Source organism: Hypanus sabinus, chromosome 14 (assembly GCF_030144855.1).
Source record: "Hypanus sabinus isolate sHypSab1 chromosome 14, sHypSab1.hap1, whole genome shotgun sequence".
NCBI classification, from domain to species: Eukaryota; Metazoa; Chordata; class Chondrichthyes; order Myliobatiformes; family Dasyatidae; genus Hypanus; species Hypanus sabinus.
In genome coordinates this window covers 26,723,272-26,750,513 of record NC_082719.1, presented here as the reverse complement: position 1 = coordinate 26,750,513, position 27,242 = coordinate 26,723,272, and the positions used below count along the sequence as shown (strand labels likewise).

The 27,242-nt window shown below is 40.2% G+C and overlaps 1 protein-coding gene across 1 annotated transcript in view; it reads right to left on the bottom strand.

The window, feature by feature from the left end:
• cc2d2a (coiled-coil and C2 domain containing 2A) overlaps nucleotides 1–27,242 on the bottom strand; it is a 148,993-nt gene that overhangs the window by 32,666 nt on the left and 89,085 nt on the right. The window contains 6 exon segments of the mRNA XM_059988913.1: nucleotides 1,998–2,089; nucleotides 8,896–8,988; nucleotides 10,683–10,886; nucleotides 16,813–16,951; nucleotides 18,913–19,060; nucleotides 27,028–27,178. Of these exon segments, the coding sequence (XP_059844896.1) occupies nucleotides 1,998–2,089; nucleotides 8,896–8,988; nucleotides 10,683–10,886; nucleotides 16,813–16,951; nucleotides 18,913–19,060; nucleotides 27,028–27,178 (827 nt within the window).

The window sequence follows — 27,242 nt, the reverse complement described above, 5'->3', positions numbered from 1 at the left end:
TGGTCCTCTGCTTCCCCCCACCCCCACAGTGCAAAGATTTACTAGGCAAGTTAATTGGTCATTGTAAATTATCCAGTCCAGTGATTACGTTAGGGTTAAATTGGGGTTTCAGGGGTCACTGGGTTCAAAAGGTTGAGCTGTCTCTCTAAATAAAACTAAAACTAAAAAATAATCCCAGAAAAATAAATCCTTTAATATCTTTGGAATGTAATATATAGAGTACTTGGCAATGTATTAAGTCCTTAGATCCAAACAAAGTAGATAACTGAAATTGTGGTTACTGGAGTCTTTACAGATGGTGGATCCATCCCCTTACAATATTCTGGACTTCATTTCTACCACCCAGAAATATTGATTCGTAATTGGGTACAGTCATTGGAAATATTTAGGACCTAGACACACAGGAGACAATGCAATATTGTCTCCAATATGCATCCAGCTGATCAAGCCAAGAATCAAAATAAGGCCCATCACTAACTCTCTCATAATTATTGGCCCTTGGCTAGGCATATGATGCAACACTTACATGCAGGATTTCATTCTACTCCTATTGCAATGGCCTTAGAGAGCTACACTCTTAACTATGGCAACCAGATCTATGACACAAAAGCCCCACGTAGCAAAACAAATATTACAATAACAGTTCACAACACAGAAGCCAAACTATTGATCTTTGAGTCTACAAGAGTCACTTTTCTAAGTCAGAATGGCGTTTGGAATGTAAATTTTTTGAAAAAGTGTGAAAGTATGCTCAAAGAAAATTAAGATATCAAAACATTTTTATGATTTGAAATGTAAAACTTTCTATTTATATAAAGCAGTAAACAGATAATCAGATGCATATCTCACTAAAACTGATAATCCTGAAAATAAATGAACAAAAAATATAAAGAAATAATAGAGAATACACTAGATTTTTCTGAAAGTTCACTGGACCCTTGCAAGATTAGCATTCAAATGCAGGTAAGTAGAATATGAGAGGTCAATTTATTCATGAAGTGCATCTCGAAACAAAGAGCCCATGAAGTGATTGCATGTGCTGCAAATTCACTCATTTTTATAACAGAATTATTGTCCACCTGATTAAACATATTTGTAAAATTAGCCAAAAACATTGGCTTATTTTTTTCTTCAAAGAGCCAACAGTTCTGCATGAAAATAGCCACTTAATCCATGCAACTGCATGCAAGTTCTGAATTACTTAAGTATGCAGCCATCCTGAACCTTGCACACTCTCAGTGCCAATCAGCTGTTTGGAAGAACATGGATTTCAACAGACTTCCCAGCAATTATGCCAATAATTTGACCCTTTGAGCCTGCACCAAATTCAGCAAACAAATTATTTTTATACGAAGATAATAATTTACAGGCAGAAGGGATTTGTTTAATTTGGCATCATGCTTGGCATAGATATTGTGGGCTGTAGGATCTGTTTTTGTGCTTTAGTGTTCTAGGCTCAATGAAAATGGACAAGAGAAACAAGTAAAATTTAAATTCACTCTATTTAATTGAAGATAATTTAACTTTATTGATAACTAATAAGTGCTTTCTAGTGCATTGCGTTTTTATATTTTAAACCACTTGAACAATACACTTACATTTAAAATAGATTTTATATATTTTTTAATGTCTGTGAATATCAGAAGACTTTACAAATCCGGACCTGTAAACTTGAGGGAGTTGCTTAAGCAGTTGTCAAAGCATTTCCAAAGGCAAGGCATACTACTTAACGTTAAAACTCAAATGGTCATAAAGTACTACAAAAGTGTTTAATATGATTATCAATTGATGACAAATTTCATGGTCTTAGACATATATTGCATTGATTAATTCTATGTCTTTCGATGTGCAATAGTTATTTTCTTAACTATGCAACGAGGAAATGATAAGGTGGTGAATAATGGCCTCTGGATATTCAATGTCAAAATAAAATTTAACTCCATCCAAAATGTAAAGTAAGATACAGGTTATAATCAAGAATAACACCTTATATTTACCTTATGCTTGGAACCGCTTCCTCAATAACCATATGTGACAAGGTATAACGATGCTTCGCCAGCAGAAATCTACTTGCTACAGAATTCCGCACCTAAGAGGACAATCATTTATTAAGAGTTCTTGATTTAGGATTTCCACAAAATTTCAGCCTTTTTTTTTTACTCAATGCACTTCCAGAACGCATGCATACTTTTGAACATAATTTTGAAGAGTTTTACAGCTTTTCCACATTCTGTATAATTTATAAATATGTACAGAACAACAATAAATCGGTCACATTAGTTTAACATTTATGGTAGAGAAACTACTTGAAAACGTAATCAGGATCAGTCTTAGCAGCCACTTCAGCAATGCGGATTAGTCAGGAAAATCCAGCAAGGGATTGTTAAAGGCAAATCTTATGTAAATTGATGAGTTGTTTTTTAATGATATAGCAAAGAGAGCTATTGAGGCTAATGCATTTGCCAGGATGTATAGAATGTTGCGTGAAGGCTTGTCAGCATGACTGAAACCCACTTAATAAAGACGTTATTCACAGTGGATCATTGTTTACTGAATTGAAGGGGTGTTACTGCTTTACTTTACATAATATTCAGGACAGATTTGGGAGTTTCCAAACCTGCTGATGACACAAATTTGGAAGTTTAATGAGTTAAGATTCCTCCAATTTTAATCCTAGCTTAAACATGGGACAATTTACAAAGACCAATTAACCTACCAACTGGTACGTTTCTGGACTGTGGAAGGAAACCCATGCATTTCATGGACAGAACATACAAACCCTTTACAGGCAGCAGCGGGAACGGAACTTGAGTTGCTGGCATTGGAATGTGTTGTGCTAACCACTACACTATCATGCCATTCATATACACAAATTAACGTACAAAAATAGGGTAGGAAGAATGAGGAGAGACAATACAAATCAGACAGCACAATTCAAACAGTGCAAGCTAAGAAAGTGGTATGAAAAGCAAGTGTGTCTTGGGCTTTATAAACAAAGGTACAGAGTACAAAATCTAGTCATACATCTTCATCAGATACTTTATCTGCCACAACTGTTCTCGCAGCCTGTTTTAGAATAGATATGAAATTCCTAGAGAGGCTAGAGAATGTCTTCAGGTTTGAAGGACTTTTAGTCACATGGAGAATTTGTTTTGTGTTCCTTACAATCAAGGCGATATACTTTGGGGAAACAGAGAGGGGATTAAAAATCAGGGGGCAGAGTATGAATGTGATTGGCAAAAGAACAAAAAGTGACAAGAAGAAAAAGTTCCTTGCATAGCCAACAGATTGAATGTGAAGAACGAATGACTACGAGGGGGTGTAGTGGAGGCAGATTCTATCTTGGAATGCAAAAGGGAATTAGTTAAGTAATTGAATTACTGGTCAATGGAGGAGAGTTCTGAGCAGTCAGATTGCTCTTATATAAACACACAAAGGAATAAGGTCCTGAAAAAATGGATATTGGGAGCTAGGTAGGAAAAGGAAAAGCAATCCCTCAAGGTACTAATCTCTGGATTGCTGCCTGTGCCACATGCCAACGAGGGTAAGAATAGAATTATATGGCAGATGGATGTGTAGCTGAAGAATTGATGCAGTGGGCTGTGGTTGAACTTGCGATTCATTGGAATTTCTTATGAGGAAGGTATGACCTGAGCAAAGGGGATCAATATCCTTGCAAGCAGGTTTGCTAGAGCTGTTGGGGTGGATTTAAACTAGTTTGGCAGGAGGTTGGGAACCAGAGTGATAGGGCAGAGAATGGGGCAGTTGGTCTTGAAGTAGCTGCAGCATGTAGAGAGAGTGAGAGGAGGGATAGGCAGTGGAAATGGCATGATTGCAGTCAGATGGGCTGAAGTGTCTATTCCTACCCTTCCAGTAATGGCTACAATGTTGTAGTTCCACGCAATAATCTGTGCTCTAAGTGCATGGCAGATGGGGCTCACTCCAGTTAAGTGTGAAGTGGTTCACTTTGAAAGGCAGAACTTTAAGGCAGAATACAGGGTTCATGGCAGGATTCTTAACAGTGTGGACAAACAAAGATCTTGGGGTTCACATCTATAGATTCCTCAAAGTTGCTAAGTGAGAGGGTGGTTAAGAAGGCATTTTGTGCGTTGGCCCTCATAAGTTGTGGGGGAGGGTTTTGAGTTCAAGAATTTAAGAAAAACTTGGACAGGTACTTGGATGAGAGGTGTATGGAGGGATATGGCCCAGGTGCAGGTCAGTAGGACTAGGCAGAAAAATGGTTTGGCACAGCCAAGAAGAGCCAAAAGGCCTGTTTCTGTGCTGTAATGTTCTATGATTCTAACCATGAAGTCGTGTTGCAATTCTGTAAAACTCTGGTTAGACTGCACTTGCACAATTGTGCCCAGTTCTGGTTACCTCATTATAGGAAAGATGTGAAAACTTCAGAGAGGTGTAGAGGAAATTTACCAGGATTCTCCTGGTCTAGAGAGCATGTCTCTTGAGGATTGGTTGAGTAAGCTAGGGCTTTTCTCTTTGTCACGAAGGAGGACAGAGGTGTACACGATTATAGGAGGCACTGATAAGAGTACACAGGCAGTGCCTTTTCCCCAGGACACATATACCTAATTTGGCATAACTTTAGGTGATTGGAAGAAGGTTTAGGTGGGCATGTCAGAGCCAATTTTTTTTTTTAAACACACACACACACACACACACGCACACACACACACACACACAGAGAATGGTGGGTGCACAGAACACATCACCAGGGATGGCAGATACTTGAGGGATATTAAAGAAACAGTTAGACACCTGAATGAAAGAAAAATGGAGGGATAAGTGTGAGGGAAGAGGAGGTTGATCTTTGTGGTGAACTACATAGACCTGTCTGGACACGCCCCCTGCTGACTGCTCCTGTGGCTCCTCCCACAGACCCCTGTATAAAGGCAATTGAGGCCTGAGCCCGGCCCTCATTCTCCAGGATGTAGTATGGTGGTCACTCACTGCTTGTTCCTTCTTCCAGTCAATAAAAGCCGATATCTCGCCTTTACGTCTCAGAGTGAGTTATTGACAGTGCATCAATCTTGGAGCAGGTTAAAATTTCAGCACAACATTGTGGGCTGACGGATCTGTACTGTCTCATGTTCCATGTTCTAAACCTGGCGTGGGCTGGAAAGGCTAAATGTATACGTTCATGTCTCCACGTGTAATCTTTTTTTGATTCAAGAACTCAATGAATAGAAATGTCTACACCAATTATTCACAGTGAAGCAGAGATTTTTTTCTCTCTGAACTGCGGTGTTGTGTGGAGGATGGTTATGTTGTTTTGAAACAAGGAAGGTGAAAATTCAAATACACTTCTCTTCAATTAAAGATCCAGACTGAACTGAACTGCTGAAAGAAGTGGAGATTCTGCCTGGGGTTAGGATGTGTGTGATGCAATTCAATTGCAACTCTTAACTCAATAGGAATGAAAAGACTAAAAACAGAGACAATTACACTTCAGATAAATCACCAGCAGAATAGGTGGTGATCCTAGTATTTGCTTTCACAGTCCATACATAGATTGCTTATACACAGGAAAGAGGAGGTTTTTCCACTATGACATTGTGAAGTACATAGTGGATATTATTTGGTTATCTGAAGCCAAAGAGGAGCAGGAAGATGACAATTGATCTCAGAAAAAAAGCTGACTTGCACTCCTGTATAAAATACATAATTTTAACTTCTTCGCTAATCTTTATGATTATAACTTCTCATTATTGCTATCAAACTAGTTAAACTTTGGTGTAGACCAGGGGTTGGCAACCCGCGGCTCCGGAGCCGCATGTGGCTCTTTCATCTCTGTGCTGCGGCTCCCTGTGGCTTTGGAAAATAAATGATGAGTATTTAATTAAAATGTATTTTATGTTAGTTTGTTAGTTTTTGAAATGTAATTCTAAATTTGAAGATTATGGTGATCTTGTACAATCTAAATAAAACATGTTTTTTGTCGCTATTAATATACGTCACCACTGCCAATGCCTGACACCCGCCAGTGCGCGATTTCTTTAATTTTTCGATCCAAGGTAGGCGAACTATGGAGAATTCTAAAAAAAGAAAAGTGACTGAAGAAAACAGAACGTTTAATGATACGTGGGCAGATTCATTTGCTTTCAGTGCTGACGAGACTGGTTTACCGGTATGCTTAATATGCAATGAGAAACTAGCAAACAACAAAAAGTCAAAAGTCACAAGACATTTCCAGCAAACACGCAGCCTTTGCTCAAAAATATCCGAATGGAGATGAGAGAAAAAAAGCCGTTTCGGAACTGATGCGGAAGGTTGAGCTGAGCAAAAATCATTTCAAGAAGTGGATGAAGTCTGGAAAATCAACAACATATGCTAGTTTTGTTGCCGCTCAGGAAATAGTCAGGCACGGGAAACAGTTTACAGATGGTGAATATGTAAAAGAATCTTTCATTAAGATTTCAGAACATCTATTCACAGACTTTAAAAACAAGAGTGAAATTGTGCAGAAAATCAGGGATACGCTCCTCTCTGCAAAGACTGTCAAAGACAGAACCATAAAAATGGCAGAAGACATTACAAGACTGCAAATTAAAAACATCAATTCAGCTGTGGCCTCCTCGATTGCCTGTGACGAGTCTAAAGACAAAGGTGATATTGAACAAATAGCGCTGTTCTGCCGGTATGTAAACTCTGCCTGGCCACAGGAAGAAATGATTGAGTTGATACCTCTAAAAGGCCAAACACGGGGGGAGGACATCTGTGAGGCTGTCTTGAATTGTTTAAGAGCCAAAGGAATAAAGACCACCCACCTGGTGTCAGTAGCTACTGATGGGGCAAAAAGTATGACAGGAGCGTACAACGGATTTGTGGCTTTACTGCAGAAGTTGCTGGGCAGAAAGCTGCTGACTTTTCACTGCATCTTGCACCAAGAGGCATTGTGCGCTCAAACATTTCCTCCAGAATGCACAGAAGTAATGGATGTTGTCATTCAGATTGTCAGTAAAATAATGGCAAAAAGTTTAAATCACCGTCAATTCCGTTTGTTCCTGGATGAGCTGGAAAGCGCATATTCTGATCTCCTGCTGCACAACAAAGTCCGGTGGCTGTCAAGAGGGGAGGTGCTGAAACGCTTTGTCGCGTGTCTGGAAGAAGTGAAAACTTTCCTGGGCAGCAAAGGTCTTACCTTTCCTAAGCTGGAACAGCCAGAGTGGCTGTAAAAGCTACACTTCATGGTAGACATAACAGAGCACCTGAACACGCTGAACACAGCTCTTCAGGGGAAAGGACGCACAGCCCTGCACATGTTCGAGGATGTTTTGTCATTCGAGCACAAGTTGACAGTGCTTGCCAGAGATTTACAGAAAGGCACATTGTCTCACTTCCCCAATTTGAGAGAGTTCAAACAAACTCACGACATGATAAATTCGGAGTATTTACATTCTGCAATCAGCGCAATGCAAACATCGTTTGGGAAACGCTTCTGTGAGTTCAGAGAGGAAAAAAAACACCTTATCCTTCACGGTCACTCCCCTAAGCATCGATCCATCCCTACTGAATACGACTGCATTGGCAGGTGTGAGTCAACCTGATCTTGAGATGGAACTGGCCGACATAGCCGACAAAGACATATGGGTGTCCAAGTTTAGACGCTTGACAGCAGACCTTGAAGATGTTGCCCGTCAGAAGGCCGTTCTTGCTCAGAATCACAGATGGAGTGATATTGAAAACCTCCCCAAACCGGACAAACTTGTGTTCGAAACATAGAATGCTATCCCCAACATTTGTGTAAACATTAAAAAGTATGTGCTTGGAGTCCTGTAGATCTTTGGATCCACATATGTATGTGAGCAGGTGTTCTCCAACATGAACCTTATCAAAAACAAACATCGCGCATGCCTCACAGATGACAGCTTGCGATCCTGTGTAAAGATGAAGGTGACATCATACAGCCCTGATGTGCAGATACTGTGTGCTGAGGTCCAGGAGCAGAAATCCCATTAACCAAGTATGATAAATATTTTAATAGCCTATTATTTTACATATATTAAATTTTTTTCATTTTTCAGTGAAATAGTACTTTTATTTTCAGGTTGACAGCTGGCTGACGTTATTTTTGGTTTGCTGCTGGCGGACAATTTAAGTTCGGCGTTTTTCATAAATACAAGAAGGACTCAAATAGACATTGAGTATTTTACTTCAAAGTAACCTTCAACCCAACGTCTTTTTTTTGGAGTTCAAAATGTTTTTGTTGCATGCAGAAATGTAATTTCGTTTTCTCTGCAAGAGTTCATCAATTTCATAAATGCAACACATTATAGTTTGTTTATACATAGCATAAAGGCAAAAAAAAACGTTGTATGCAGTGTTATTTCATTTTAAATGTCAAACGGGTTTTGTGGCTCCCAGTGTTTTCTTTTCTGTGGGGAACAGTTCCAAATGGCTCTTTCAGTGGTAAAGGTTGCCGACCCCTGGTGTAGACTGTCACGGGCTCCCATATCTTTGAGATGATTATGTGCCCAGAAGTGTGTTTTGTTTCTATTTTGTCTGCAATGAACCTTCACCAAATACTCTACAGTAATATACTGAAAAGCCTCATACCCTCAGCTACAGTTTGCCAAGCCTCATAAAAAGCTATATCGAATTACTTGCTGAGCAGTGGCAGCTGTGGTACTGAACAGTTACCAAACTTCATAATAGATAAACAAGATCTCTGAAGTAACTACCAGTACAAACATCTAATACAATAACTGGATGTAAAAGGTGAAAAAGAAATTATAAATTGAACCCTTTACTTAGGGAGGAATTTGACGGTCAATATTCATACAATGAATGAAGTGCAAGTCGTTAGTTTAAAACTGAAAACTGTCAAAAGCCTTTTATAATCTTCAAAGTACTTAGCTGTTTCCAGTGCTGTTATATTACCTTTTGCAAGTATTCTGCTACCTTTGCTCTATGGACATCGAGGTGGCTTGTCACATCAACTGTCTCTCTTTCACATTGCTTCTTCTTGTATTCCTGAACGAAGGAGTACAAACAAAACACAGCACCATCCATGAAGTTTATTGATTTGCAAATAACACAGAAGACCATAGGACACAGGAGCAGAATTAGGCCATCTGGTCCATCGAGTTTGCTCCGCCATTCAATCATGGCTGATCCTTTTTTTTAAAATCTCCTCCTCAACCCCAGTTCCTGGCCTTCTCCCCGTAACCTTTGATGCCAGGTCCAATCAAGAACCTATCAATCTTTGCCTTAAATACACTCAACGACCTGGCATCCACACCTGCAAGTGGCAACAAATTCACCACCCTTTGGCCAAAGAAATTTCTCCACATCTCTGTTTTGAAAGGGCAGCCCTCTACCCTGAGGCAGTCCCCTCTTGTCCTAGACTCTCCCACCATGGGAAACATCCTTTCCACATCTACTCTGTCTAGGCCTTTCAACATTCGAAAAGTTTCAGTGAGATTGCCCCCTCTCCACATCCTTCTGAGTTCCAGCAAGTACAGACCCAGAACCGTTCCTCGCATGATAACCCTTTCATTCCTGGAATCATCCTTGTGAACATCCACTGGCCCCTCTCCAATGCCAGCACATCTTTTCTAAGATGAGGAGCCCAAAACTGTTCACAACACCCAAGGTGAGGTCTCACCAATGCCTTATAAAGCCTCAGCATCATCTCCTTGCTCTTGTATTCTAGACCCCTTGAAATGAATGCTAACATGGCATTTGCCTTCCTCACTTTTGACTCAACCTGCAAGTTAATCCTCAGGGTGTTCTGCGCAAGTACCTCTGCATCTCAGATTCATGGATTTTCTCCCCATTTAGAAAATAGTTTGCACATTTATTTCAATTACCAAAGTGCATGACCATGTATTTTCCAACATTGTATCTCATTTCCCACTTTCTTGCCCATTCTCCTAATCTGTCTTTCTGCATCCTATCCGTTTCCTCAACACTTCCTGCCCCTCCACCAATCTTTGTATCAGCTGCAAACTTGGCAACAAAGCTATCTATTCCATCATCTCAATCATTCATATACAGCATAAAAAGTGGTGGTCCCAACACCGAACCTTGCAGGACACCACTAGTCACTGGCAGCCAGCCAGAAAAGGATCCTTTTGTTCCCACTCGTTGCCTACTGCCAATGCTCTAACCATTTTAGTAACTTTTCTGTAATACCATGGGCTCTTAACTTGGTAAGCAGCTTCATGAGTGGCACCTTGTCAAATGCCTTCTGCAAGTCCAAATATACAATATCCACTGCATCCCCTTTTATCTATCCGACTTGTAATCTCCTCAAAGAATTCCAATAGGTTCCAATAGTTTACTAAATTAACAAATATGTTTCTGATTTTGATTTACTCCTCTGTTCAGTGTCTTGCTGTCTGAATGATCCAAATATCTGAATGAGCATAGAAGCTATGCACGTCAAGAATCAAAACTGAACACCGGAATGCCAAAGCACAGAATAAAATATAATCAATCCAATGAGGAGATATTTATACATAGAATCTTATATTCATTCGTTGTATTTTTAGTATTATCCAGGTAGCGTACCTTCCACTATCTGTTGGACTGGAGACATTACTTTATAATTATGGCTGATCTGAATAACTGAAGTCAACCTGGCATACATTATCATATTCTCTGGAGGTAGCGAGGTCACAGCTTAGGGCACCAGTAAACTTACGAAATGCTATTAATCTTACCTGGAAAATCTTCTCAGAAATCTGAGAATCCTGAATGGGAATTTGTTTATAATTAAGGAATTCTGTCACCCCTTCATTTCGAAGCTGCAGCAGTCGAAATCTCCTGGATTTGTTCAAATCTTCTTCTGAAACAAAGTTAAATTCTTCCTGCAGGTGCTCAAGTCTGAAGTAATCTTTATCCTGTTCCTCACCATTTCTTGCAGACTACAAAAGCAATTACTTTTGTTTAAATATTCATTTCAGTGCAAAGGAGTACACTACAGTGCTTGTAAAGATTTCAAGGCATGCATCATGGAGGAATAGGTGTTGAGATGTGACCAGAGATGTAGGGAAAAGAGGTTACACACACTGTATACATCTATAGTTAGAATTCCAAATGGGAGGAATAGCACAGCTACTAATTCTCAATCACTAAAAAGAGAAAGCTTGTAATGAAGACACTACTTTATGGAGCAAATCATTTGAGATTGTAATACCAAGGTAAAGCAAAAATCATGTAAAGAATTTGAACTTAAATTGTCGCAACATTGATGTCAACAGTGGGTTATGGTGAGCCATTCTTGATATAGGGTAGTGTGAAAGAAAAGCCAGGAGAAGGAAACAAATGGTATCCCAGTGTTTAATGTGTTTAACATACTCAAACTAGATCTGGTGACTCGTAATGAAAATGTCCTTGACAAGTTTTGAATTTGGATTAGTTTGACTTTAGGCACAAAGAAGGAAAACAGAACTGCGTGGAAGGTAATGATTAGCTTTATACAGGAACATCAAAGAACATATGAAAGATAGATCTGAGGAACTAAATACAAAGGGAATGTTCAATTTTCACTTCAGCAAGTCAATACTGAATGAAGGAGAATAAAGTAATTTACAGATTTACAAAATAAAAAACAGCAAAACTAAAAGCAGAAAACATGACAGGTTTATCATTTCCTGTCAAAGTCACCTTATGGACAGTGCCTTGAAAAAGTACAGTAAACTATTTTTCCATTTTACTGTCTCATTTTTAAACAGTTTTAATAAATTGAAGTAGGAGTCTTGAGCTAATCTACAAATCATTGTGCATCATGTCAAATCAAATGAAAAATTCCAAAGCCCGTCAACAATTTACTAAAAATTAAAAACCAAAATTGTGAGGCTGAAAAAGTGTTCATCCCCTTTGTAATTACTATGCTAACTTTCGTCAGGTGCAATATATTACTCTACCAACTCACCCAATCTGTTGATGGAGAAAATTTAAGGATCACCTGTTTTCAACAATTTCTTAAGAATAAATACCACTTCTCTCTGTAAGGTCCAACAGTATGGTTGATTTTCAACTGATCAAACCAAAGTGAAGACAAAAGAGCATTTAAGGCAAGTCAGGGAAATAACAGAGAAGCACAAACTGGAGGAGGGTACAAGAGCATCTCAAAGGCACTGAACATACCTCAGAGCTTAAGTCAACCATGAAAAAGTACACTGCCAGAGCAACCACGGAGTGGCTTCAAATGAAGAAAACTGATGTCCTTGAGTGGCCCAGTCAAAGTCCTGACCTTAGCCCAATTGAACATCTCTGGCAATACCTCAAGATTGCTGTCCACTGCTGTTCCCAAACAACCTGGCACACCTTGAGCAACACTGCAAGGAGGAATGGACAAACCTTGCTCCATCACATTGTGTGCAAAGCTGATAGAGACTTATCCAAAAATGACTACTAACTGTCGTAGCTGTGAGAGATGGTTCAACTAAATACTGAGCAAAGGGCAATAAATACTTTTGAAACATTGACTTCTCAATCTTTTGATTTTTAAAAGTTTTTCATGCTTTACATTTTCCTTTTTTTTGGGATGTACGGTGAACTAAGGAACATGTGATTCATAAATAAAAATTCTCAGCTAAATTGATGAAATGCTTGGTTGTAATAGTAATTTAAGTGAACAAAGCGTTTGGGGGCTGAATACTTGCACGTAGCACAGTATATACATTTTATTATTATTGTGTTCCTCATCTTACAGTGTTTTGTGCTGAAGTAGATCTGGAGTAACAGTTATTTTGTTCTCCTTTACACTTTCGGACTTGAAAAGACATTAAACAATCCTGAATCAGGAGGAGGAATAAGCATCTTGATTAGATTTGTGAACTACAGTCACCAAAGTAGAGAAGTTTGAAATCCTGAAAATCAAAAGACACTGTAAAGCTGGAAATGTAAAATAAAAACTGGAGCAGTTGAAACTTTTCAGCCGGTCAGGCCATTACAACGATGACTTTTCTGATGCTTCATGACACTTCGACTGTTTACAATTTCCTGATTCCAGCAGGCTCTTCTTCACCGTGCACATAGAATCACTTTATAGCTCTGCCCCACAGCAGGATGGACTGAGGTTCTTCTGTATTTAATATTTCAGTAATACTTGAAGAATATTGTAAATACACGGGATTGTTTGATCAAGCATTCTTTGGTGTTTACACAATGCATGTTGGGTTATATGCAGAAGTACGTCAATGGCATACGCTGGAATTACAGAAGACAGCAGTAGGGATAGGTAAGTTTTAAACAAATCTCTGACAACTACGTACCAGCAAGACATTTGAGTTTAAAAAAAAGCATTGTGAGAAATGGTTACATTTAAAAAAAAAGAAAGAAAACGGAAAATATCTTGGATTTATAAACAGTACCAGGTGATAATAATCACACATTACGAAAAAAGGCAGATATGGCTGGCTACATTGTCGGATGGATGCATTTGATTGCACAAAAGATAACTGGCTGCTGTATATGGAAGGAATTGAGCAGTAGTTTGAAGCAATTGGAATGAGAAATGAGTACCAGTTTTGCTGAATACGTTGGGTTTAAAAGGCGTATAGTTTACTTACAAGTCTGACAGCGCTAACCAAACAAGTTGAAATGAACTGCCCTCCCGTGTTGAATCTGTGGAATTACAGGCTGGACTGCTAGGAGCCATCAATTTGTGGGCCTTGTCACTCAGGGTCTTGGACTAAAATGTATTTTCTTACATGATTATGTTCTTTTTTTCCCTTTCTTGTTATTTTGTACCTTGGCACCAGAGGAACACTATCTCATTTGGCTGTAACCATGTATGGTTTGAATGACAATTAAGCAATTTGATTTTGGACCTGTTTTTCCAGATCCCTTTGCTCTACAGCACTCCTCAGTGCCCTACCATTCACTGTTGAAGACCTACCCTGATTGGTCCTACAGAAGTGCAAAACTTTGCACTAGTCTGCATTAAATTCCATCAGCCATTTTTCAGCCCATTTTCCAGCTGGTCTAGATCCCGCTGCAAACTCTGATAGTCTTTCTTGCTGTCCACTACACCCCCAATAACCATATAACAATTACAGCACAAAAACAGGCCATCTTGGCCTTTCTAGTCCGTGCTGAATGCTTACTCTCACCTAGTCCCACTGACCTGCACTCAGCCCATAACCCTCCATTCCTTTCCTGTCCATATACCTATCCAATTTTACTTTAAATGACAATATCGAACCTGCCTCGACCACTTCTACTGGAAGCACATTCCACACAGCTACCACTCTCTGAGTAAAGAAGTTCCCCCTCGTGTTACCTCTAAACTTTTGCCCCTTAACTCTCAACTCATATCCTTTTGTTTGAATCTCCTCTACTCTAAAAGGAAAAAGCTTATCCATGTCAACTCTATCTATCCCCCTCATAATTTTAAATACCTCTATCAAGTCCCCCCTCAACCTTCTATGGTCCAAAGAATAAAGACCTAACTTATTCAACCTTTCTCTGTAACTTAGGTGCTGAAACCCAGGTAACATTCTAGAAAATATCCTCTGTACTCTGTCTATTTTGTTGACTTCTTTCCTATAATTCGGTGACCAGAACTGTACACAATACCCCAAATCTGGCCTCACCAATGCCTTGTACAATTTTAACATTACATCCCAACTCCTATACTCAGTGCTCTGATTTATAAAGGCCATCATACAAAAAGCTTTCTTCACCACCCTATCCACATGAGATTCCACCTTCAGGGAACTATGCACTATTATTTCTAGATCACTCTGTTCTACTGCATTCTTCAATGCCCTACCATTTACCATGTATGTCCTATTTTGGTGACATTTGCAAATATACTGACCCAGTTAATCACATTATCATCCAGATCATTGATATAGATGATGAACAACAACGGAGTCAGTACCAATTTCTATGGCACTCCACTAGTCATAGACCTCCAGTTAGAGAGGTAACCGTCAACTACCACTCTCTGGCTTCTCCTGCAAGGCCAATGTCTAATCTAATTTACTACCTTATCTTGAATGCCGAGCGACTGAACCTTCTTGAGCAACCTCTTGTGCTGAACCTTGTCAAATGCTTTGCTATAACATGCATGAACACAACATCCATTGGTTTGCCTTCATCAACTTTCCAGATAACTTCCTCGAAAATTTTGGTTAAACATGACTTACCATGCATGAAGTCATGATGATTATCCCTAATCAGTCCATGTCTATCCAAATGCTTATATATCTGGTCCCTTAGAATACCTTCCAATAACTTTCCCACCACTGATAGACCAGTGAGTCTATCACTGGTCTATAATATTCTGGTTTATTTTTAGAGCCTTTCTTAGACATCAAAACAACATTAGCTATCCTCCAATCCTCTGGTACCTCACTTCTCATTGAAGATAATTTAAGTATCTTTGCCAGGGCCCCTGCAATTTCTGCACTTCCCTCCCACAGGATCCGAGGGAACACCTTGTCAGTCTCTGGGGATTTATCCACCCTAAAGACAGCAAACACCTCCTCCTTTGTAAACTGTATAGGGTCCATGATGTCGATGCCTCACTTCTATAGATGCTGTGTCCATTTCCTGAGTAAATACAAATGCAAAAAAATCCATTTGAGATCTTGCCCACCTCTATTGGCTCCATGCATGGATTACCATACTGATCTTCCAGACAACCAATTTTGTCCCTTGCAATCCTTTGGCCCTTAAAGTATCTGTAGATTCCCACAGGATTCTCCTTCACCTTGTCTACTAGTGCAGCCTCATGCGTTCTTTTAGTGCTCTTGATTTCCTTCTTAAGTATTCTCTTGAACTTCTTATAAGTATCTAATTTGTTCCTACCTGCCAAGCACCTCCTTTCTTTCCAGAGCCATGGCCTCAATATCTCTTGAAAACCAAGGTTTTGTAAACCTGTTACTTTTACCTCTTCTTCTGACAGGCACATACAAGATTTGTACTCCCAAGATATCATTTACCAAGTACACCTTTCCCAGCAAACAGCCTGCCCAATCCTTTCTGATACCATCAAAGTCAGCCCTTCTCCAAGTTAAAATCTCAAGACACAGTGAAAGCTGACAAGAACGCTGAAGGTGTGCCTGTATTTCTGACCTTCATAGAGAAGTCAGGATTTTGGACAGACACCGATAAGGCCATGGTCAATAATATAGATGAATTGATTTCACCATTCCAAGTCCACTTACCACGGGTCCACTCCTTTTCATTTCAGTGGATTTCAGGTTTACCTGTTGCAGGCAGTTTAATTTTGCACGTGGTGCATAGGTTTCAATGCAGGAATCTAGTTAGTCTGTACTCGGAGTACATAGGATCTAGTTTTGTTCTACTCTAGTTCAACTGCACAGCTACTTCAGTGTTGCAGAACGTATTTCTAGGATTTGTACACTCTTCACATCACACTACCCTGCCAACTGTCACTGCTGCCCATTAACTACCCCTCCCAAAGATGGTGATACATACCTGCAACAGAATGCTCGGTCGACTGGAAAGCCTGCACTCAAGAGCACGGAATCCAGCATGGATTTGACACATATCTTGTGCAGAAACTGAGGCCTATCCCTTCTGGCGTGGACTTCAAATGAAGTCATAAGATCACTCTTGCAGATTCCTTTGGAATGCAAGCAGCAGCCACCTTGAGTTTTGCAACGGATGCTCATGTTGCTGAATTGCAAGCTCAGACAACTGGAGCAATGCCTGCAGAATACCATGCAGAAAGGAAACTTCCATGCAAGAGTGCAATGTGGAAACTGTTATGTGGAAATGCAAAAGGTTAGAAAGAGCATGAATTTATCATGGTCAACACTTCACTTCTGTTGCATGTTGGAGGGACTAGACCACGATAAGTCATCTTACCATTATTAGTTGCATCAGAGCTGCATTGCTGGGATCATTGGGATCAAGCCTCGACTCTGCTGCCCATTTAGCCAGTTTCTTTGTGTCTGTTAACCCAGTTGCTCCAATAGATGAAATGGCATCCAAGTGTTTTAAGGCACTAGTATACATGTACGAAAAACGTTAACACAAATTGATCTTACTTGCAAGTAGGATTTTCAAACAGCAGGTTGTTAATGAAAGCCATGTTGTCTTAACAGGCCAGAACGTATTTTAAAGACACTTTAGTAGTTGTGCTTGCTTTCATGTTTTTAATTTTTAAAGAAATGTACATTACCATATTATCTGTCATCTCCACAGCCATGCATTTTGATTCAAATGAATAGCCTTACTATTTTTGCACCGCATTGAACCTGGCACAGTCCACAAGCCAGCTTCCTAGGAGTGACTATTTGGATACTTTTCAAGTTCTCCATTTAGAGTCCAACATCAGAATGTCGCTGGAAAAATCACTTGTGAAATTCAGCATGATGGGCTACTATTTACTGGCTGTGTCAGATGGTTCCACGTGCATGAAGTCCTGAACTTGCCTATCGAGACCAGCGGGCAATTTCCAACACCTGAGTCTACATAGAATCCAGTAGTGAGGCAAGAATTTAGAGCAATTTCTATGTGGCTAAACCAAGGGATTCACCTGATGAACCTGTCCTTGGTTAGACCTAGTAGAGGGAGAGTAAACTCACTGAAAGAAGAGGAATGGACAACGGCATTTATAGATTTTGAACTGTTTAAATTAATTGAGTTTGCTTTTTATTATTTACATACATCTATATCTGTTTTTATTATTTAAAAAATCTTTCGTAATATATTATTTCAATTGTATAACTGAAGTTGTAATAGCTTCTGAGAGCCAGGATTTGCTGACTGCCAGTTTACTTTCAGTTCATTCAAGGCTTGCTCACTTAGCAATTTTATACGATGGCAAAAGACCCTGCCATCACATAATGTCTTCCTATTTGGGATTGCATCAATACTTAATAGCAAGTCAATGTAACAGGATTTATGAGAAATAGATTCACAGTTGAGTTGTGTGTTGCTGATGAAAGCTGAAAGCTTGCCAATAACAAGATGTTCTAGGCGAATGTATTTTTTTTTTGGGCTGAGCTTTCTGTGTACATTTTAGTTTGTTGATGACACTGCTGTTTTTGGCCAAATCAAAGGTAATGATGAATCAACAAACAGGAGGGGGACTGAAAATCTGCCTGAGTGGTGCCTGAAAAAGCAACCACTCACTCAATGTTAGCAAAACTAAACAGCTGATTGTTGACTACAAGAGGGGGAAACCAGAGGTCCATGAACCAGTCTTCATCAGGGGATCAGAGGTGGAGAGGACCAACAATAATTAACCCCCACCATCCAGACCATGCTCTCTTCTCACTGCTGCCATCAGGAAGAAAGTACAGGAGCCCTGGACCCACCCCACTAAGTTCAGCAACAGTTATTATTCTTCATCCATCAGGCTCTTGAACCAGAGAGGATAACCTCATTCAGCTTCTTTTGCCCGACCTCTGAATTGTTCCCACAACCAATGTACTCACTTTCAAGGACTCTTCATCTCATGCTCTCAATATTCATTGCTTATCTATCTATCTATTTATTTATTATTTTTTTCTTCTGTATTTGAACAGCTTGTTATCTTTTGCACACTGGTTGTTTGTCCATCTTGTGTGTGATAGAATTTCATCAATTCTATTGTGTTTCTTTGTCATTATTGTGAATGTCCACACGAAACTCAATCTCAGGGTAGTATATGGCGACATATATGTACTTTGATAATAAGTTTACTTTGAACTCTTGAACTTTGAACAATAATTCAAAGAAAGCATTACATTCTAGTAAGATGGTGGACATTCAGAAATATCAGCCTCTCAAAGTTGCTTTCGTCTTATTTAAACATTATTTTTATGATCACGAGACACTGCTGGACATTAAGAACTTCAAGTACTGCAGGTCTCCCCTATCAGCGAGTTGCTCAATAGCAGAGGAAAACCCAAATCAAGAGCTAATTTTGCTTCTAAATTAGACAATACACGATATTTCAGACTAAGCTGAATCCTTTACCTTAGAATACCATAATTTTGCTGAAGCATTGGAGGCACCAATGGCACACCATCTTCACCCACTGCCCAGGACACACTACAAGCCAGTTTGCCAGAGGTCAACAGGATCAACTGATTGCTTCCGTCAGCTTCAAAGGAAAATGGCACACCTGAAACCAAAGAGAGTAAGATTGATTACTTCTCTAGAAACTAGTAGATTAAGTTCATGTAGCATCTTTTCAAGTGCAATAGGTATTTGGCTCTTCTATCCATTTGGTTATGAATAATAATTTCTCATACTTAAACTTTAAAGTAAATTTATTATCAAAGTACATATATGTCACCATATACAACCCTGAGATTTGTTGTCTTGCGGGCATACACAGTAAATACAATAATCACAATAGAATCAATGAAAGACTGCACGCAACAGGACAGACAAGCAACTAGTGTGCAAAGGCAACAAATGGTGCAAATACAAAAAAAAGAATAATAACAACAAATAAGAAATAAATATTGAGAACATGAAATGGTGTCCTTGAAAGTGAGTCCACAGGTTGTGGGAACAGTTCAACAATGGGTTCAAGAAACTGAGGGGTAATAACTGTTCCCAAACCTGGTGGTGTGGGTCTGGAGGCTCCTGTACCTTCTTCCTGATAGCAGCAGTGAGAAGAGAGCGAAGTTAGACTTGCATCTTTCACACTCTCTCTCTTTTCCTTTAAATTATATTTATGCTTTGGGGTTACAAAACATAACAGTCCTTTAGTCAATAATCAGCTCCTCAGTCTTGCTGACTTTGAAAACCTGGCTGAGTCGTGCCACAACAACAACCTCTTATTCAGTCTCCTTCCTACATGCTGATTTTTCATAACCTTTTCTTTGGCCAACGACAGTGATGTCATCAGCAAACTTGAATATGGCATTAGAGCTCTTCTTCGCCTCACAGTGTAAGTACAAAGCAGGTAGAGCAGGGGGCTAAGCACACAGACTTTGGTGATCTATACAGATGGAGATCATGGAAGAGGTGTTGTTGCTGATCTGAATAGACTGGAGTTTGCAAGTGAGGAAATTGAGGATTCAATTGCACAAGGAGGTGGAGAAACTACTGATTAGTTTTGAACGGATGGTAGTATCAAGTGCTAAGCTGTAGTCGTCAATGAGCATCCTGATGTATGCATCTTACAATCCAGATGTTCCAGGGTTGAATGAAGAGCCAATGGAATGGCATTTGCTGTGGACCTTTTGTGACAGTAGGCAAATGGGAGCCAATCCAAATCACTTCTCAGGCAGGACTTGATATGTTTATCACCCACCTCTCAAAGCACTTCACCATCATAATAGTCATTACACGCAGGTTACCATTTCTTAAGCACCAGTATATTTGAAGCCTGCTTGAAACAGGTGGATACCTCAACTTCTGAACCAAGAGGTTGAAAATATTGGTGAACTCCAGTTAATTGGCACAGGACTTGTGTGTTCAGCCAGGTATCTCAATGTGCCAGATACTTTCTGTGGGTTCACCCTCCTGAAGGATGCTTTCACATCAGCCTCAGAGACTGAAATCACGAGTTCATCGGGAGCTGTGGAATTTCCTGAAGATTCTTCCGTGTTTTTATGGTCAAAATGAGCATAGAAGGCATTGAGCTCAACTGTGAGCAAAGCCGTGTTGTCACTGTCGATTGGTTTCACTTTGTAAGAGATAATAGCGTTCAAGCCCTGCCACTGTTGTTGAGCATCTTTCAGCAAGTCTAGTTTAGTCCGTAATGGGCACTTCACACAGGAGGTAGATTTCTGGAGGTCACTCCTTGACCTCTTGTATCTTGTACCTTACGTGGCTTCCAGACCTGAATGGCACTCAGCAGATTGCTGTTCATCTAGGGCTTCTGGTTGGGGGAAGTCTGAATGATTTTGAGGGGACATACTCATCTATGACTGTCCTTATCTCTGGAGCCTTGCTCTTTAGAGTTTGTCTGCATGTAGGTAGGAAGAGGACAGCCAAGTGATCAGATTTCTCACAAGCAGCCTAGGCATGGAATGGTAGGTACTCTTAATCGTAGTCTAGCAGTGGTTGAGTGTGCTGGGTCCTTTGATGCTATAGGTTATTCATTGATGAAGACTGGGCAGTTATTTCTTCAAACACGCCTGATTGAAGTCCCCAACTATGAATTGACATGTGTTGAGGTAGGCTATTTCTTGTTTGGCGATGGCAGCGTTCAATACCTTGAGTGTCAGATGAACTTCGGCATTTGTTGGTACGTAAACTGCGGTCATGGTCACGGAGGAGAACACTCTGTGTAAGTAGAACAGCTGCACTTAATCGTTAGATGTTCCCGGTCAGGGGAACCAGAGTGTGACAAGTCTACTGTATCTGAGCACCACAAAAAAATTTACCATGGAACACAGACCCCAACCTTTTGCCTTCATTGAGAAACTTGCAAGACTCCAATAATTTAAAGTAGTTATTAACAATACAATTAAATTGCACAAGACAACAAAGATTGCAAAAAAGAATCAATCAATATTTCCCCATGGAACAACAAAAACCATTATGGAGTTATAAAGATTATGTACTTAGAAGAAAAATACTAGGATAATATTTCAGGCAGCAAAAGACCATAAGACATAAGTGCAGAATTAGGCCATATGGCCCATCGAGTCTGCTCTGCCATTTAATCATGGCTGATCCTTTTATTTTCCCCGCCCTAGCCCCACTCCCTGGCCTTCTCCCCATAACCTTTGATGCCACGGCCAATCAAGAACCTATCAATCTCCACCTTAAATACACCCAACAACCTGGCCTCCACTGCTGCCTGTGGTAAGAAATTCCAAAAATTCACCATCCTCTGGCTAAAGAAATTTCTCTGCATTCTTAAATGGATGCCCTTCTACCCTGAGGCTGAGCTCTTTTGTCTTAGACTCCCCCACCCACCATGAGAAACATCCTTTCCACATTTGAAAAGTTTCAATGAGATCTCCCCTCATCCTTCTAAATTCCAGTGAGTACTGTCCCAGATTTATCAAACGTTTCTCATATGATAACCCTTTCATTCCCGGAATCATCCTCGTGAGCCTCCTCTGAACCCTCCCAATACCAGCATATTTTTTCTTAGATGAGGGGCCCAAAACTGTTCACAATGTCAAAGTGAGGCCTCACCAGTTACTTATAAAGCCTCAGCATCACATCCCTGCTCTTGTATTCTGGACCACTTGAAATGAATGCTAACATTGCATTTGCATTCTTCATTACCAACTCAACCTTCAAGATAAACTTTAGGATGTTCTGCACGAGGACTCCCAAGTCCCTTAGCATCTCAGATCTTTGGATTTTCTCCTCATTTAGAAAATAATCTGCAGATTTATTTCTTCTACCAGAGTGCATGACCATGCATTTTCCAACATTATATTTCATTTGCCACTTTCTTGCCCATTCTCCTAATCTGTCTGTCTTTCTGCAGCCTACCCATTTCCTCAATGTTAACTGACCCTCCACCAGTCATTGTATATCTGCAAACTTGGCAACGAGGCTACCTATTCCATTACCTATATCATTAACATACAGAATAAAAAAAGCAGTCCCAACACCAACCCTTGCAGAACACCTACTAGTCACTGGCAGCCAACCAGTAAAGAATACTTTTACTCCCACCTGCTGCTTTCTACCAATCAGCAGAATAACAATGCTAATAACTTTTCTGTAATACCATGGGCTCTTAACTTGGTAGCAGCCTCATGTAAGGCAGCATGTCAAAGTCCTTTCGAAAATCCAAATATACATCATCCACTACAACCCCTTTATTTATCTACTTGTAATCTCCTCAAAAAATCCCAATAGGTTCGTCAGGCAAGATTTTCCCTGAAGGAAACCGTGCTGACTTTGTCCTATCTTGTCCTGTGTCTACAAGAAGTGTCAGAGCTGTCTCTACTTGCTGAGGAGACTGAGGTCCTTTAACATCTGCTGGACGATGCTGAGGATGTTCTATGAGTCTGTGGTGGCCAGTGCTATCATGTTTGCTGTTGTGTGCTGGGGCAGCAGGCTGAGGGTAGCAGACTCCAACAGAATCAGCAAACTCATTTGTAAGGCCAGTGATGTTCTGGGGGTGGAACTGGACTCTGACGGTGGTGTCTGAAAAGAAGATGCTGTCCAAGTTGCATGCCATCTTGGACAATGACTCCCATCCACTCCATAATGTACTGGTTAGGCACTGGTTCAGCCAGAGATTCATTCCACCAAGATGCAACACTGAGCGTCATAGGAAGTCATTCCTGCCTGTGGCCATCAAACTTTACAACTCCTCCCTCGGAGTGTCAGACACCCTGAGCCACTAGGCTGGTCCTGGACTTATTTCCACTTGGCATAATTTACTTATTATCATTTAGTTACTTCAGGTTTTATTTTGCTGTATTTCTTCACTATTCTTGGTTGGTGCAACTGTAACAAAACCCAATTTCATCAATAAAGTATGTCTGTCTGTCAAGTACTTCATAACCTCATCCTTAATAATTGACTCCAACATCTTCCCAACCACTGAGGTCAGGCTAACTGGTCTATAATTTCCTTTCTGCTGCCTCCTTCCTTTCTTAAAGACTGGAGTGACATCTGCAATATTCTTGTCCTCTGGAATCATGCCTGAGTCCAATGATTCTTGAAAGATATTTACTAATGCCTCCATAATCTCTACTTCTACCTCTTTCAGAATTCTCGGGCGAAGTTCACCTGGTCAGGGTGACTTATGCAAGATAACTCATGTAATGTAACATGGTCTTTCAGCTTTTTGAGCACCTACTCCTTTGTAATAGTAACCGCATTCACTTCTCTTCCTTTACACCCTTCAACACCTCGCATACTGCTAGTGTTTTCTACAGTGAAGACTGATGCAAAATACTCATTTAGTTCACCAGCCATCTCCTGGTCCCTCATTATTATTTCTTTGGCCTCATTTTCTAGCAGTCCTATTTCCACTCTCATCTCTCTTTTATCCATCTTGATATTATTTGCTAGCTTGCTTTCATATTTCATCTTTTCCTTCTTAATTATTCTTTTAATTTTCTTCTGTAACTTTTAAAAGCTTTCCAATCCTCTATCTTCCCACTAATTTTTTCTTTGCTGTATGCCCTCTCTTTTGTTTTCATGTTAGCTTTGACTTCTCTTGTCAGCTATAGTTGTACTATTTTTCCTTCAAGTATTTCTTTGTTTTAGTATCTTCCTCATTTTTCCCAGAAATTAAAGCCATTGCTGCTCTGCTTTCATCCTTGCCAACATCTCCTTCAAATTTACTTTGGACAACTCCCTCATACCATTGTCATTTCCTTTACTCCATTGAAATATTGTTAGGTCAGACTTTAATTCCTCTTTATCAAATTTCAAGTTGAACTCAATCATATTGTGATCACTTTCTCCTATGGACTCCTTAACCTCAAGCTCCCTAATAGTCTTTGGTTCATTACATAACAGCCCTGGCAGGGTTAATGACAAACAGCTCTAAAAAGTCATCGCATAGGCATTCAATAAATTCACTCTCTTGAGATCCAATCTGATTTTTACAATCTACCTGCATGTTTAAATCTCCCATGACTATCATAATATTGCCCTTTTGACACGCCTTTTCTATTTCCCATTGCAATCTGTAGCCCACATCCCAGCTACTGTTTGGAGACCTGTATATAATTGCCATCAGGGTACTTTTTCTCTTGTAGTTACTTAATTCAGCCCACAAGGATTCAACATCTTCTGATCCTATGTTATATCTTTCTAATGAGTTGTCCATTCATTACTAGCAGAGCCAATGCATCCCTTCTGATGACCTTCCTATCCCTCTGATACAATATGTAACCTTGGACATTCAACTCCCAACTGCAACCTTCAGCTATGATTCAGTGATGGACACAACATCATACCCAACTATCTGTAAAAGTGGATCAAGATCATCCATCTTATTTCTTATACTTAATGCATTGAGATATAACACTTTGAGTACTGTATTTGCTATCCTTTTTGATTCTACATCCCTAAAGCACTGATATTCACTCTGCTGGCTGCAGTTATGTCCTATCCTCTGCCTGCCTTCCTGATAGTCCGGCTGCATGCTTTCTTTGCTTTTTTACCATCTGTCCTATCCTGAGTCCTTTCACTCTGGTTCCCACCCCACCCCCCGCCAAATTAGTTTAAACCCTCCCTGATGCTCTAACAAACCTACCCGTGAGAATATTGGTTCCCCTCAGGTTCAGGTGCAACCTGTTGCTTTTGCACAGGTCATACCTCCTCCAGAAGAGATCCCAATGATCCAAGAACCAGAAGTCCTGCCCCCTGCACTAGCCATGCCTTTATTAGCCAAATCAATCTGTTTCTACACTTATTGGCATGTGGCACAGGTAGCAATCCAGAAATTACTACCTTGGAGGCCCTGTTTCTCAGCTTTCTGCCAAGGTTTTTTCAGGACCTCTTTGCTTTTCCTTCCTATGTCATTTGTACCAATGAAATTTGTACCATTTGTACAAATCTGTACCATTTGTACCAAGACACCTGGCTCCTTTACCTCCCCCTGCAAAATGCCACGGATGTGATCCGAGACATCCATGACCCTGGCACCTGGGAGGCAATATACCGGTGTCATGTTTGCATCTACTGAATCTCCTGTCTGTTCCTCTGACTACTGAATTCCCTATCACTCCCCTCTTCTCCCTCTTTCCCTTCTGTGCCATGGACTCATGCTCAGTGCCATTAACCCGGTCTTCATGGCATTCCCCTGGGAGGTCATCCCCCACAATGGTATCCAAAATGGTATACTTATTATTGAGGGGAATGACCACAGGGATGCTCTGTGCTAACTCCCTATTCACCCTCCCATTTCCCCTGACAGTCACCCAGCTACCCACCTCCTGCAACTTAGGGGTGATTGCATCCCTGTAGTTCAGATGGATGATCGCCTTGCTCCCCTGTAAAGATGAAGGTCAGCCAGCTGCTGCTGTGTAAATATGGCAATCATGGGATGATGAATATCTAGAGGCTTTTAAAGATAGTATGAAGGAAAGGAAGGAATAAAGAAAAGCCAAAAATTCCACTGGGACTATTTTTCAGTTATCACTGGAGACCAGAAAGAAAGTTTGAAGGGAGCAAACTCTTGGTGTTCAGCATTCTACACTGGGTGAATACCAATGTGATACTAAAGAAGTGAACAAAGCTGGTGATACATCCATTATATAGACTCAAATATGTGATGGTAGCTGGTGAAAAGGATCCAATATGAGCTTTATATTAACCTACTAACATGTAAAGAAAACTATCTTAGAAAGTAAAGAAAAACATGCTTACAGCAGTATTCTGAAAAGTTACAATCATCTCGATCAAAACATTCTTTTGGTGGACAAACATTCTTGATTTTTTTTTTAAGTTAAATTAAACAGTTCTGGACTACCCTAGAGAGCTCCAGTCACTTGATAAGCTTTCCCCCCCCCCCCCCCCCCAGAAGATTGATGAGGTGGAGAAGGAGGGCTAGGGAGCAGATAAGCAAGACTGTGATAAGCAAGACCTTTCTTTGAGCAAAGGGGATGGTGTGGAGAAAGGAAGAAATTGTCCGGAAGAATTGAGTCCAATGGTCAAGAACCATGCTTTATTAAGTGCCAAATAGAGGGGGGAATAGATGGCAATCAGGGTTCTTACAGGTAATTATAGCCCTTAAGGTTTGTGATGCAATGTTTTCACCCACAACAGAAAAGTTCCACTTTCTTCCCATAGATGCTGCTCAGCCACGCAAGTTCTTCCAGCAAATTGTTTTTTGCTCTGATGGGAGAAAAAATAATCAGCAGGGCCTCAATTTGAGTTGACGGAAGTGGAAGGCTGTGCACTACAGTGGGGAAAGATCATGGAGCCTTGTCGTGTTATTCCATTGTTCTGAAGGCTCATAAAATAACCTGAAAATCATTGTTGGGGAAAAATGAACCCGTTTTCCGGGTGTTGATATTTTTGGCAAAGTGCAGTACTTTGCCTACCCAGTAGGCCAAGTCAAATGAAAATTCTTAGCCAGAATGAGGGGAGGTGGGATTGGGGCAATGGGCAAGAGTGAAAGGACACCAGATGTGAAAACTCTTCCTCTTTGAATAAAATTCTTTAAGGTTTTAAAACTTTGCATTTGAAACTTACCACTGCCAACGCCTTCATGGTCAAACATCACACGATGATCACTGCTAAATTCGATTTCCTCAACTGGGGCACTCCCTGTGAGGATGCTGGTTTCTGGGATGGGAACAAAGATTTCTACCTTTGTGGTACTTATTCCCACAGTTTCAAATATCTGTAGGGGAGCAAGAAGAAATGCACTAATATTGAAACAAGCAATATAATAATTTAAGAAAATT